General features: G+C 43.4%; 1 protein-coding gene across 2 annotated transcripts in view; it reads right to left on the bottom strand.

Annotated features, from left to right (window-relative positions):
- zc3h3 (zinc finger CCCH-type containing 3) overlaps positions 1-1,745 on the bottom strand; it is a 286,493-nt gene extending 284,748 nt beyond the window's left edge. For both annotated transcript variants that reach the window (XR_013576450.1, XM_078540928.1), the window contains exon 1: positions 1,631-1,745. Coding sequence is in view for 1 of the 2 variants with exons in the window: in XM_078540928.1 (XP_078397054.1) it covers positions 1,631-1,676 (46 nt within the window). In the remaining variant the exon portion in view is untranslated. The remainder of the gene's footprint in view (positions 1-1,630) is intronic.
- Between the last annotated feature and the right edge of the window lie 12,730 nt (positions 1,746-14,475).

Below are 14,475 nucleotides of genomic sequence, written 5' to 3'. Positions count from 1 at the left end.
ATTTCAACAATAAACCTAACTGAAATACATTCCAGGCAGTGATAGCCAGATAGCTCTAGTTACTCCTCAAAATAATAGAGTCACGGATACAGTCTAGAGTCAGATATTAACAGATTTATTAATCATACAATAATTATGGACAATAATTAAAAATACACTTAGCAGCAGCACTACAGCAAAACTTTGTTAAATAATCAGATTCCAAAACATGTTACACTTTCAAACTCAATTCTCTTTCTAGATTGATCAGACTCTCTGGCAAATTCTAAAGCATATGTTCTAACATCCACTCTTTGTATCTTTCCCCAACCCCAACATTGCTGTGAAAATTTGCACATTTCATAGTTACATTGCATAGATACCATTCAATAGTGATTTGATTGTCCTGCTCTTGCAGTATACAGATCCATAACTTGCCACATCTATGATTTTCCTCAGGCAGGTTTTTAAATCAAGGTTTAAATGAAGAAAGAAATCTTCTCTATCCAGTGCAGTATTTACAAACAGAGCTTCCTAGCTGACTTTGCCTGGAATGTGTTTTAATTAGGTTTAATGGTGAAATTGATTATTGTTTATCACTCAATTATATACTAAACATTCATTCAAAATAAAACAAACTTCTCTTAAAGTTCCACTTTCATTCTCCTAACAGACTTGCATAATAGGCAGAAGCTAAAAGTTAACATAAAAAGAAATTAACAAGTAGATTTTAAAAATTTGAGGAACATTATTTGTTCCTCAAATAATGAAGTATTTTTGAAACTGTTGTAATTTAGTAAACTGAACCAATTTGTACACAACATCCCACACACAACAATCAAATAAATTGACGAGATAATATGGTTTTAATGATGTTGGTTGAAGTATAAATTATCTATTTTTGCTTTATAATCCTGCAAAGTGCCTTGGGATGTCTTATTACATTACATGAGTAACTATAAAACAGAAACAGAATTACCTTGGAAAAATTCAGCAGGTCTGGCAGCATCGGCGGAGAAGGATAAAGACCTGCTGAGTTTTTCCAGGTAATTCTGTTTTTGTTTTGGATTTCCAGCATCCGCAGTTTTTTTGTTTTTATAACTGTAAAACAGGCTGCTGCTGTTATTTGACCTGAAAATCAGGAAGAACTCCCCATGCTCTATCTCGGGGAGTGCCATGGGATATTTCCGAAAGCACAAATACACCAATCGCCCAAGAGGGCAAAAACAGAGGCGACTCGGTTTGGCATCTCACCTTAAAGGCACGGAGACGTGCAACTCTCCGCCAGCACTACACTGGAGTGTCAGCCGAGGTTATGGGCTCAAGTCTCTGGAGCGCGACTCAACAATGACCTCCTTGCATAAGAGGCAAGTGTTTTCCACCGAAACGCAGATGACACAGCAGCCGTACAAACAACGAATTGTAATAGATTAAGGCCTTTACAATGGTTAATTCCAACTATCATAGTCAACACACATATATAGATAGATAGCAACGCAGGATTAGGGCCTGTGAAGAGGACAGTTAATAACCGCTGAGTCTATCTGTTTACATACAATAAATACACAATGTCAGGGAGACCTGCCTGGGCCCCGGTTATGACCATCACCGAGAGGCTCCAGGCCTGGAGGCTTGGATGACTGGCACTCACCGGTGAGGAGACGGATCTGCCTCTCTAACGATGCTCGCTCCTCCATACTACCGACCACTCAGAAAGACAACCACCACCGCTTATCACGCTTGAAGACTGGCCAACAACGTTAGACGTCATAACGTAGCTCGGCCTAACGTCACACGTTGCGGCATCGCCCGCCTTTGATTGACAGCGCAGCCAGCCACTCGTAAACGTGAATGCCTCATGCCTGCCAATAAAATTCAAACTGGGGCAAGAGTGGGCAGGACGGCTCCTTTCCTCGCAAAGAACTCTGGGAACTGTAGTTGTTGCAGATAACCAACAGCAACTTTTTTTATACCACAATAATCTGCAGATGCTCCAAATCTGAAATATTAATAGAAAATGCAGGAAATACTCACCTGGCCTGGCAGCATGTATGGAGAGAAAACAGTTAGTTGATGACCTTTCATCAGAACCTGTATTTATAAAGTTAAGGTAATAAAACAAACCAAAGGCTTCGCAGGAGTGTTGTAAAACAAAATTTGGCAGCAAGTCACATAAGGGGTTATTAGGAAGATGACCAAAAGCTTGGTCACAAAGACAACAGTTCTATGGAGCATCGTGAAAACAAAAGGCATTCAAAGGGTGCCATAATAGACAAAAAAATAGACTAATGACAAATTAATCACATGGAGCTCAGGGACATAGAGCAGACAAAACTAAAAGAAAGTGAGATTAAAGAACGATTATTCAGATTGGCAGAAGGCAAGGATCAGTGTTGGGACTACTGCTGCTCACAATTTACATTAACAATTTGGACTTCAGAATCAAAAACACAATTTCTAAATTTGCGGATGACACCAAATTCGGGGGGGCTTAATCAATACTGAGGTGGACTGCAACAAATTACAGGAGGTCATTGATAGAGTCATAGAGTCATTCACAGCACAGGAGAAGGCCATTGGGCCCATCGAGTCCATGCCGGTTTCCTGAGGAGCAATCCTGCCAGTCCTACTCCCCATTTTGATCCCCATAGCCCTGCAAGTTACATAGAAACATAGAAAGTAGGAGCAGAAGTAGATCATTTGGCCTTTCGAACCTGCCCCACCATTCAATATGACCATGGTTGATCCTTTATCTCAACGCCATACTCCCCATGACCTTTGATGCCTTTAGAGTTTAGAAATCTATTTCCTTCTTAAATATATTCAGTAATTTGGCCTCCATAGCCTTCTGTGGTGGAGAATTCCACAGGTTCACCACCCTCTGAGGGAAGAATTTTCTCCTCATCTCAGTCCTAAATGGCCTACCCTGTTTTCTGAGATATCCCCTTGTTTCTCCTCCCCTAGCTAGAGGAAACATCATCCCTGCATCCAGTCTGGCCAGCCCTGTCAGAATTTTATACGTTTCAATGAGATCCCCTCTCATTCTTCTAAACTCTATTGAATACAGGCCTAGTCAACCCAATCTCTCCTCATACGATAATTTTCCCATCTCAGGAATCGTCTGGTGAACCTTCGCTGCACTCCCTCAATGGCAAATATATCTTATCTTAGATAAGGAGAGCAAAACTGCACACAATACTCTAGGTGTTGCCTCACCAAGGCCCTGTACAGCTGCATAAGACATTCTTGCTCCTCTAGTCAAACCTTCTCGCAATGAAGGTCAACATACCATTTGCCTTCTTAAAAGCTTGCTGCACCTGCATGCTTGCTTTTAGTGATTGGTGTGCAAGGAATCCAGGTCCCTTTGTTCATCAACATTTCCCAATGCATCACCATTTAAATAATTGTGATGACAGCAGATCAGAATTACTTACGGACATATTGAACTTTTTAAGTGAAACGTGTTTTTTAAAAAAACATACAAGCAAAAGCTGGCTGAGAAAATTAAGTAACTACTTTCTGGAAAATTCCTACATGGATTATACTTGGCCGACTAGTTCACAGAGACCATGGAATGCCGCACCTAAAAGGTGTCAAGGCCTACTTCAGACAGAGACACTTGAAACGAAGAGATGCAATGCAAAAGACTGAACCTTAATCTCCTGTGGTTGCAGAGACAATGGGGACTGATTACCACATCTCAGCAGAAACCATCTCCTGTTGAGTTATGTCTCAGAATATGGATATGGTCTGAAAGGAAACAGGTTCTAGGCGAAAGACTTGTTTGTTTTTTCCCTCCAGGAGTACAAAAGAAAAAGGGTTAAAAAGCTAGCTGCAAACCTGATATCTGTGTTCTAGTTCTGGTGTGCTAATGTGTGCTGTGAAGGTCACAACAGAAGAACAGCAGCTAAACGTCCCTGTAGCTTGCAGGTAAAAGTCAGTCTCTTCTCTCCCTCTGGCTGGAGTTAAGTCAGCAAAGCCTTTATCTATTCTGCTAGTTACACCCTCAAAAAACTCCAGTAGGTTTGTCAAACATGATTTCCCTTTCATAAATCCATGTTGACTTTGTCTAATTCCATTGATATTTTCTAAGTGTCCTGTTATCACATCCTTTATAATAGAGTCTAGCATTTTCCTTACTACTGATGTTAGGCTAACCGTTCTGTAATTCTCTGTTTTCTCCCTCCCTCCTTTTTAAAATAGTAGGGTTACATTTGCCACCCTCCCATCTGCAGGGACTGTTCCAGAATCTACAGAATTTTGGAAGATGACAACCAACAGATCCACTATTTCCATGGCCACATCCTTTAGTACCCTAGGATGTAGATTATCAAGCCCTGGGGATTTTTCAGCTTTCAGTCCCATTAATTTCTCCAGCATTTTTTTTAGTAATACTAATTTCCTTCAATTCCTCCTTCTCAGTAGACCCTTGGTTCCCTAGTATTCCTGGGAAGCTATTTGTGTTTTCCTCCATGAAGATGGAACTAAAGTAGTTGTTCAATTGCTCTGCCATTTCCTTATTCTCTATTATAAATTATCACATTTCGGATTGCAAGGGACCTACATTTGTCTTCAAAGATTTTTTTCTTTTTACATACTTACAGAAGCTTTTGGAATCCACTTTTATGTTCCTTCCAAGTTTATTCTCATACTCTATTTTTCCCCTCTTAATCAATCTCTTGGTCCACCTTTTCTGAATTCTAATCTGTTCCCAATCCTCAGGCTTGCTATTTTTTCTAGCAATTTTATATGACACCTCTTTGTATCTAATACTATCCTTAATTTCTTTTGTAAGCTATGGTTGGGCCACTTTTCCTGTTGTGTTTTTGTGCCAGAAAGGAATATGTAACTATTGCAATGCATACATTCGTTCCTTAAATATTAGCGAATGCCTATCCACAGTCATGCCTTTTAATGAAGTTCCCCAATCTATTTCATACCCTCGTAATTTCCTTTGTATAGAGTAATGTTTTCCACCCCTTGTTGCTTCTTAGCTCCACCCAGATTGATTCTACATCTAGATTTTCTGAGCCAATGTCCTCTATCACTATTGCAGTGATTTCATCCTTAACTAACAATGCCATCCCACATCCTTTTCCTTTTTGCCTGTCCTTCCTAAATATCGAGTACCCTTGGATATTCAGTTCCCAGCCATGTCTCCGTAATCGCAATCATATTGTACCCGTTTACATCTATTTGCACTGAAAATTCGTCTACCGTATTGCAAATGCTCCATGCATTCAGATACAGTACCTTTACACTTGTCTTTTTAACATTTTTACACTTTTATTTGTACTATGGCCCTTCTTGCTGCTAGCCCTTGTTTCCTCTGCCTTCCACTTATGCTTTCTACTTTTCTGTCTTTCATTCCTATCCTTGCTTCCTCTCTTGTGTCTTCCTGCTCAGGTTTCCATCCCCCTGCCACTCTAGTTTAAACCCTCACCCAAAGTTGTAGTGAATACCTCTGCCAGGATATTGGACCCGGTCCAGGTGGGGTGCAACCTGTCCAGCTTATTAAGGTCCCATCTTCCCCAAAATTCTGCAATGCCTCAGGAATCTGAATCCCTCCCTCCTACACCATCTCTCCAACCACACATTCATCTGGTATTTTCTACTATTCCTGACCTCACTAGCATGTGGCACTGGGAGTAATCCTGAGATTATAACCTTTGAGGTCTTGCTTTTTAATTTATTTCCTAACTTCCTATGTTATGCTTTCAGGACCTCATCCCTCTTTTTACCTATGTCATTGGTACTGATATGGACCACAACCTCTGGTTGTTCACCCTCCCCATTCAGAATGCCCTGCAGCTGTTCAGTGACATCCTTGACTCTGGCACCAAGGAGGCAACATACCATCCTGGAGTCATGTCTGCGGCTGCAGAAATGTCTATCTGTCCCCCTTATGATAGAATCCCCTATCACTATTGTTCTTCCATTCTTTTTTCTCCACCTCTGTGCAGCTGAACCACTCATGGTGTCATGGACTTAGCTCTTGCTGCATTCCCCTGTGAAACCATCTCCCTCAGCAATATACAAGATTGAAAATGTTAGAGGGGGAGATGGATCCAGGGCATACCTGCACTACCTGCCTAGTGCTTTTACTCTGTCTGGCAGCCATTCCCTTTCTGCCTGTGCAGCTGGAGATGTTTCCTGCACATGTGGTCGCCCTGGAAGTGTCCCAGACTTCACACATAGTACAGGAGGAGCATTCCACGTGGGTGAGCTGCCCTGCCATGACTTACTCTTAAATTACTCTCTTCACTTTTACTTCCTCTAGTTTAAAGAATATTAAGTACAGTATAAATACTCACCAGGTCCTACTTACCAAGGCCGCCACTCTTCTTTCTGAGGAATGGTGGAAAAAAAAAGGATCACCTCCACCAAACTCTATCACTCACCACACTCCAACTTAAGCACTCAGATGCAGCCCAAAGTAGCACTCCAGCGCAGTTTATATTTCCTTCAAGTGTCCATCCAATTTAGTTCCAGATCAGTACCACTTGCAGTGTAAAAAGGCTCTTCCTCATATTCTCACTGTATCTCTTGCCCAAAATCTTAAAATCTAAATGCCCTGGTCCTTGTGCCATCAGCTAATAGAATCATAGAAAGTTTATGGCACAGAAGGAGGCCACCTGGTCCATTGTGTCTGCACTGGCCAAAAAATGAGCCATACAGCCTAATCCCACTTTCCAGCATTTGGTCCATAGCCCTGCAAGTTACGGCACTTGAGGTGCATATCCTCAAGGCTTTTAAATGCGTTGAAGGTTTTTGCCCCTACTACCCTTTCAGGCAGTGAGTTCCAGACCCCCACAACTCTCTGGTTGAAAAAGCTTTTCTTCATCTCCCCTCTAATCTTTCTACCAATCACTTTAAATCTATGCCCCCTGGTCACTGACCTCTCTGCTAAAGTAAACAGGTCCTTCCCATCCACTCTATCCAGGCCCCTCACAATTTTGTACATATCAATCAAATCTCCCCTCAACCCCCTCTGTTCCAAGGAGAACAATCCCAGCCTACCCAATCTTTCCTCAGAGCTGCAATTTTCCAGACCTGGCACCATCCTCATAAATTTCCTCTGTACCCTCCCTAATGCAATTACATCCTTTCTGTAATGAGGTGACCAGAACTTCACTCAGTACTCAAGTTGTGGCCTAACTAATGTTTTCTATAGTTCCAGCATAACCTCCCTATTCTTATGCCTTGGGTAATAAATGAAAGGATTCCACATGCCATCTTAACCACCTTATCAACCTGTCCTGCAAACTTCAGAAATCTACAGACATTGACTTCAAGGTACTTCCTCTACATTTATCAATATCCTCCCATTTATTGTGCAATCCTTTGCCTTGTTTGACCTCCCCAAATGCATAACCTCACACTTCTCAGGGTCGAATTTCATTTACCACTTTTCTGTCCACCTGACCAGTCCATTGATATCTTCCTGTAGTCTTCAACAGTCCTCCTCGCTATCAACCGCGGAACCAATTTTTGTGTCATCTGTAAACTTCTTGATCATTCTCCCTACATTTACATCCAAATCATTAACATATACCACGAAAAGCAGGGGACCTAATACTCAGCCCTGTGGAACCCCACTGGAAACAGCTTTCCAGTGACAAAAACATCCATTAACAATTTCCCTTTGTTTCCTGCCACTGAGTCAATTTTGTACCCAGCTTGCTATATTCCCCTGGATCCCATGGGCTTTTTTTAAACTAGTCTGCCATATAGGACCTTGTCGAAAGCCTTGTTAGAATCCACGTAGACCACATCAACTGCACTACCCTCATCAATCTTCCTTGTTACTTCCTCAAAAAATTCAATCAAGCTAGTCAGACACGACCTTCCCTTTACAAACCTATGCTGACTGTCTTTGATTAATCCATGCCTTTCTAAGCGACAGTTTACCTTGTCCCTCAGAATTGATTCCAATAACTTGCCCAGACTGACTGGCTTATAATTATTCAGTCTATCATTCGGCCCCTTTTAAAACAAAGGTACAACATTAGCAGGCCTCCAATCCTCCGGCACCTCACCTGTATCCGGTGAGAATTGGAAAATTATGCAGACTCTCTGCAGTTTACTTCCTGACTTCTTTTAACAGCCTGGGGTACATTTCAGCTGGCCTTGGTGATTTATCCACTTTCAAGATGTTAATCCTCTTAATACTTCCTCTCTCCCTATGTTTACCCCATCCAATAAAATGTCTGCATTGTCCCCTCTTTTGTGAAGAAAGACGCAAAGTGTTCGTTAAGAACTATACCTATGCCCTCTGCCTCCACATACAGGTTATCTTTTTGGTCTTTTATGGGCTCTACTCTTTCCTTAGTTATCCTCTTACTGTTAATGTATTGGTAAAACATTTTTGGGTTCTCCTTGATTTTGCTTGCCAGTATTCTTTCACGCCCTCTCTTTACTTTCTTAATTTCCTTTTTGATTTCACTGCTCCTTTTTCTATACCCCTCTCGGCTTTCCAGCATCCACTCTAGTTTGCTTTTGACATTAGAGGTGAGTCTGATACTGACCTTGCCCCAAGTATCTGCACTTCAGTAGGGGTTTGGAAGTTGATTGGAAATCCTTGCTGAATTTTGGGCTCCCAGCCCAGGGATGCAGAAGAAAATTATATTTCTAATGAAAGTTGAGGCTGAGATTGGTGAATTTAGCTCAGGGCAGTCTTTGAACTTAAGACCTTCTCGGACTGTATCAATACATAGTGTTCACTGCCTTGAGTCTTTGGGAAGCTTGGGTGTTTTTCTCAATAAGCAAATTTATATTCAAATATCTACAATCTTGATCTTATATAATCTACTTTGTTGCCTTTGAAGTATAGAACTGATTTTCTCCTCTACTGAACACTTAATTAACTTGCACCCAATGAAGTCTGCAGTGTCTTTCTGTAAGAAGAGGAAATAAGAGAGCTGATTTCGCTGCCGTTTAGCGCTCTCTTGTAGGCAGCTGAGATGGTTGTCTATGTTGACCTGGTTAAAGGTAACTTTAATAAGGAAAGAGGAAAATTTAATATTTCCCCTTGACATCTGTGATTTTCTTTTGTGCATCAGCGTGGGTAGAACATTGCTTGGGACTGCACTGTCCCGTACCCATAAGTTCCTGCTGCGCTGCACCCCAACCATTTTTCAGCGGCAGGCCCAAAAATCCATCTATACTTGGGCAGGCACAGGCTAATTAAATTCAAAGGACAAAAATACAATCTCTGTTGTTTTCCCTTATTGAGTGCTGGAACTGCTTGGGTTCCAATACACAGTTGGTAAAGAAAGGCCTGGAAAAATAATTGTCAAAGGTCCTGTTCCAAGGTTCTGAGGATGGGCGTGTGTGCACGGTTATTAACAACAGCATCAAACATTTTAATTAATATCTTTTCAGGCAGTTTGTTGGCTATTTTCTTCCTCCCACCATGCCAAGCCACTGAGGCTTGCAGCAAAAATTCCCTATCCCCATTCTGCTGAGGGAGCTTGGAAGACTTGCTTCCTGCTTGAATCAGCCTAATGCTGAAAGTACAGCTGAGATCGGGAGTATTTCTGAGATGGTGAAGATGCCACGCTATCGGAGATTGGGTCTTTTTGGAAGATTCAGACCCATAAGTCATTACATGAAATACTGCGAAGTCCAAAAACTGAAACATTCAAATTGCAGCTCTTTACTTGATTTTGATGATTACAGCTTATTTCAGTCCCAAATTGTAGAGGTTTAGGCTTTTAACTTGCAAGCAATGTCTGTAAGAGCTGTGAAAATGTAAAACTGCCGTGAATGTAAATCAATGAAAAAAAATGGAAACGTAAAAAATCTGAAATAAAAACAACATACAGGGAGTACAAAATAGGGGTGTTGCACCAAAAATGACATGGGGAAAAGCTGTTTCACAAAGCGAGTGATTAAGATCCAGAATTCACTACCTGAGAGTGTGGTGGAGGCAGATTAAACTGAGACATTCAAAAGAGAATTAGACAGTTACCTGAAAACGAAGAATGTGCAGGGTTACGGGGAGAAGGCAGGGGAATGGCACTAGGTAAATTGTTCATTTGAGGAACCGGTGCAGACATGATGGGCCAAACGGCCTCCTTCTAAGCTGAAACATTTCTGTGATTCTTTCTGTAGTATTGAGTTCTTGGTAACTGACATAAGCTTTCCCTTTTCTGCCTTCCCTGTAAGTTCCCTGACATCCAGGAGGGGCTCTAGATTTGGCCATCCCACCCTTATTCTTTGTGGGAACATGTTTACTCTGAACCCCTTGAATCTCCCCTTTGAATGTCTCCCACTGCTCTGACACTAATTTGCCTTCAAGTAACTGTTTCCAGGGGAGAGGTGATGGCATTGTCGCTGGACTAGTAATCCAGAGACCCATGGTAATGCTCCAGGGACGTGGGTTTGAATCCTGCCACGGCAGATGGTGGAATTGGAATTCAATAAAAATCTGGAATTAAAAGTCTAATGATGACCATGAAACCATTGTAGATTGTTGTAAAAAGCCATCTGGTTCACTAATGTCATCTCTTGAATGCCCTCTGAAATGGCCTAGCAAACCACTCAGTTGTAAAAAACCGCTACAAAGACACAAAAAAGAAATGAAAGCCGACAGACCTCCCGGCATTGAGCTAGGCACCGGAAACGACAAAGGCAATCGCAGCCCTGTCGACCCTGCAAAGTCCTCCTTACTAACATCTGGGGCTAGTGCCGAAATTGGGAGAGCTGTCTCACAGACTAGTCAAGCAACAGCTTGACATAGTCATCCTCACAGAATCATACCTTACACATAATGTCACAGATTCCACCATCACCATCCCTGGGTATATCCTGTCCTACTGGCAGGACAGACCCAGGAGAAATGGTGGAACAGAGGTCTACCGTCGGGAGGGAGTTGCCCTGGGAGTCCTCAACATCAACTCTGGACCCTGGCCCCCATGAAGTCTCATTGCATCAGGTGAAACATGGGCAAGGAAACCTCCTGCTGATTGCCACGAACCGCCCTCCCTCAGCTGATGAATCAGTGCTCCTCCATGTTGAACATCACTTAGAGGAAGCACTGAGGGTGGCAAGGGTGCAGAATGTACTTTGGGTGGGGGACTTCAATGTCCATCGCCAAGAGTGGCTCAGTAGCACCACTACTGACCGAGCTCTAAATGACATAGCTGCTTGACTGGGTCTGCGACAGGTGGTGAGGGAACCAACAAGAGGGAAAAACATACTTGACCTCATCCTCACCAACCTGCCTGCCGCAGATGCATCTGTCCATGACAGTATCAGTAGGAATGACGACTGCACAGTCGTTGTTGGGGAGACGAAGTCCTGCCTTCACATTGCGGGTACCCTCCATCGTGTTGTGCGGCATTACCACCGTGCTAAATGGGATAGGTTTTGAACAAATCTAGCAACTCAAGTCTAGAGGCGCTGTTGGCCATCAGCAGCAGCAGAATTGTACTCAAACACAATCTGTAACCTTATGGCCGGGCATATCCCCCACTCTACCATTACCATCAAGCCAGGGGATCAACCCTGGTCCAATGAAGAGTGCAGGAGGGCATGCCAGGAGCAGCACCAGGCATACCTACAGAAATTGAGGTGTCAACCTGGTGAAGCTATAACACAGGACTACTTGCATGCCAAACAGCATAAGCAGCAAGCGATAGACAGAGAGCTAAGCGATCCCACAACCAATGGGCCAGATCAAAGCTCTGCAGTCCTGCCACATACAGTCATGAATGATGGTGGACAATTAAACAATTCACCGGAGGAGGAGGCTCCACAAATATCCCCATCCTCAATGATGGAGGAGCCCAGCACATCAGTGCAAAAGGTAAGGCAACAATCACCAACCTGCCTGCTGCAGATGCATCTGTCCATGACAGTATCGGTAGGAGTGACAACCGCACAGTCGTTGTTGGGGAGACAATAATCTTCAGCCAGAAGTGCCGAGTGGATGATCCTCCGGAGGTCTCCAGGATCAGAGATGCTAGTCTTCAGCCAATTTGATTCACTCCACGTGATATCAAGAAATGGCTGAAGACATTGGATACTGCAAAGGCTATGGGCCCTGACAATATTCTGACAGTGGTACTTAAGATTTGTGCTCCAGAGCTTTCCGCGTCTCTAGCCAAGCTGTTCCAGTACGACTACAACACTGGCATCTACTCGGCTATGTGGAAAATTGCCCAGGTATGTCCTGTACACAAAAAGCAGGACAAATCCAACTCAGCCAATTACCGCCCCATCAGTCTTGATCATCAGTAAAGTAATGGAAGGGGTCATCAACAGTGCTATCAAGCGACACTTGCTTAGCAATAATCTGCTCACTGATGCCCAGTTTGGGTTTCGCCAGGGCCACTCAGCTCCTGACCTCATTACAGCCTTTGTTCAAACATGGACAAAAGAGTTGAACTACCAAGGTGAGGTAAGAGTGACAGCCCTTGACATCAAGGCAGCATTTGACTGAGTGTGGCATCAAGGAGCCCTAGCAAAACTAGAGTCAATGGGAATCAGGGGGAAAACACTCCGCTGGATGGAGTCATACCGAGCACAAAGGAAGATAGTTGTGGTTGTTGGAGGTCAGTCATCTCAGTTCCAGGACATCACTGCAGGAGTTCCTCAGGGTAATGCCCTAGGCCCAACCATCTTCAGCTGCTTCATCAATGACCTTCCTTCCATCATAAGGTCAAAAGTGGGGATGTTCGCTGATGATTGCACAATGTTCAGCACCATTTGCAACTCATCAGATACTGAAACAGTCCATGTCCCCAAGTGCAGCAAGACTTGAATAATATCAAGCTTGGGCTGACAAGTGGCAAGTAACTTTCGCGCCACACAAGTGTCTGGCAATGGCCATCTCCAACAAGAGAGAATCTAACCATCGCCCCTTGATGTTCAATGGCATTACCATCACTGAATCCCCCACTATCAACGTCCTTGGGTTATCATTGACCAAAAACTGAACTGGACTAGCCATATAAATACTGTGGCTACAAGAGCAGGTCAGAAGCTAGCAAACCTGCGATGAGTAACTCACCTCCTGACTCCATCATCTACAAGGCACAAGTCAGGAGTGTGATAGAATACTCCCCGCTTGCCTGGATGAGTGCAGCTCCCACAACACTCAAGAAGCTGGACACCATCCAGGACAAAGCAGTCTGCTTGATTGGCACCACATCCACAAACATCCACCACCGACACACAGTAGCAGCAGTGTGTACCATCTACAAGATGCACTGCAGGAATTCACCAAGGCTCCTTAGACAGCACCTGCCAAACCCTCGACCACTACCATTTAGAAGGACAAGGGCAGCAGTTAGAAGGGAACATCACCACCTAGAAGTTCCCCTCAAAGTTACTCACCATCCTGACTTGGAAATATATTGCCGCTCCTTCACTGTCACTGGGTCAGAACCCTGGAACTCTCTTCCTAACAGCACTGTGGGTTACCTACACCACATGGACTGCAGCGGTTCAAGAAGGCAGCTCACCAAGGGCAACTAGGAATGGGCAGTAAATGCTGGCCCAGCTAATGAAGCCCACATCCCATGAACTAATTTTAAAAAATCACTCCTCAGCTAAGTAAAATTGGCCTTGTCCAAATTTAGAACTTTCACTCCTGTTTTATCATTGTCCTTTTCCATAATTATGTCAAAATTAACTGAATTATGATCAATACCACTAAAATGTTCACTCCTTCCATCTGCCCCTCCACCTGATCACTCCAAGGCCCTTTGAAATGCATGCGCACAATTTTTTTCTTGCCTTGGTCTGGCAGGTATGGCCTGATGAAATCAGCTTTGAGGCTTCATCACTGCCTCCAACAGAGCCCGCAAAATGGTAAGTGAAAAAAAGTGGCTGCCTGTTCTCCAGCCACCACCCTCCCTTACAGATTCCGACCTCCCCCTCTCATAGCTCTACCCACCCCACTCAGATTTCTGCCCTCCCCATCCACCCCTGGCTACCACAGTTTTACCGTGCCCCTCCCACAGTTCTATCCCTCACCCGGTCTCACAGCTCTACCCCACTTTCTCAGAGCCTCACCCAATCCCTGCTGTCATTGCTCTACCACCCTCCACCTCCACCTCCCCCTGTTGTCACTCTGGGGTCACAGCAATTTTCCAGTTTCAAAATGGGGTCACAGTGAGTAAAGTTGTGGAAGCACTGGCTTACAAGGATGGTGCCAAATGAGTGTACACGTCTGGAATGGATTGACAGGCTGTATATTTTTTCTTTTGAAAACAGTAGGCTGAGGGTAACCTGATAGAGGTCTTTAAGATTGTGAAAGGTTTTGAAAGATTTAGATTTTTGGATTTAGAGAGAATGTCACTTCTTGTTAGGAAGAGTATCACTAGAGTCCATCAATATTAGGTAGTCACCAAGAAATCTAACAGGGAATTCAAGAATTCAGGAGAGAATGTGGAACTCACTACCACAGGGAGTGGTTGAAGTGTATTTAAGCAGAAGCTAGACACTTTTATGAGGGGGAAGGGAATAGAGGGTTATGTGATAGAT

The sequence above is a fragment of the Cetorhinus maximus genome, chromosome 4 (genome assembly GCF_964194155.1).
Source record: "Cetorhinus maximus chromosome 4, sCetMax3.hap1.1, whole genome shotgun sequence".
In the NCBI taxonomy this organism is placed as follows: Eukaryota; Metazoa; Chordata; class Chondrichthyes; order Lamniformes; family Cetorhinidae; genus Cetorhinus; species Cetorhinus maximus.
Note: the sequence above shows the minus strand (reverse complement) of the source record. Positions and strands in the feature narration are given on the sequence as shown.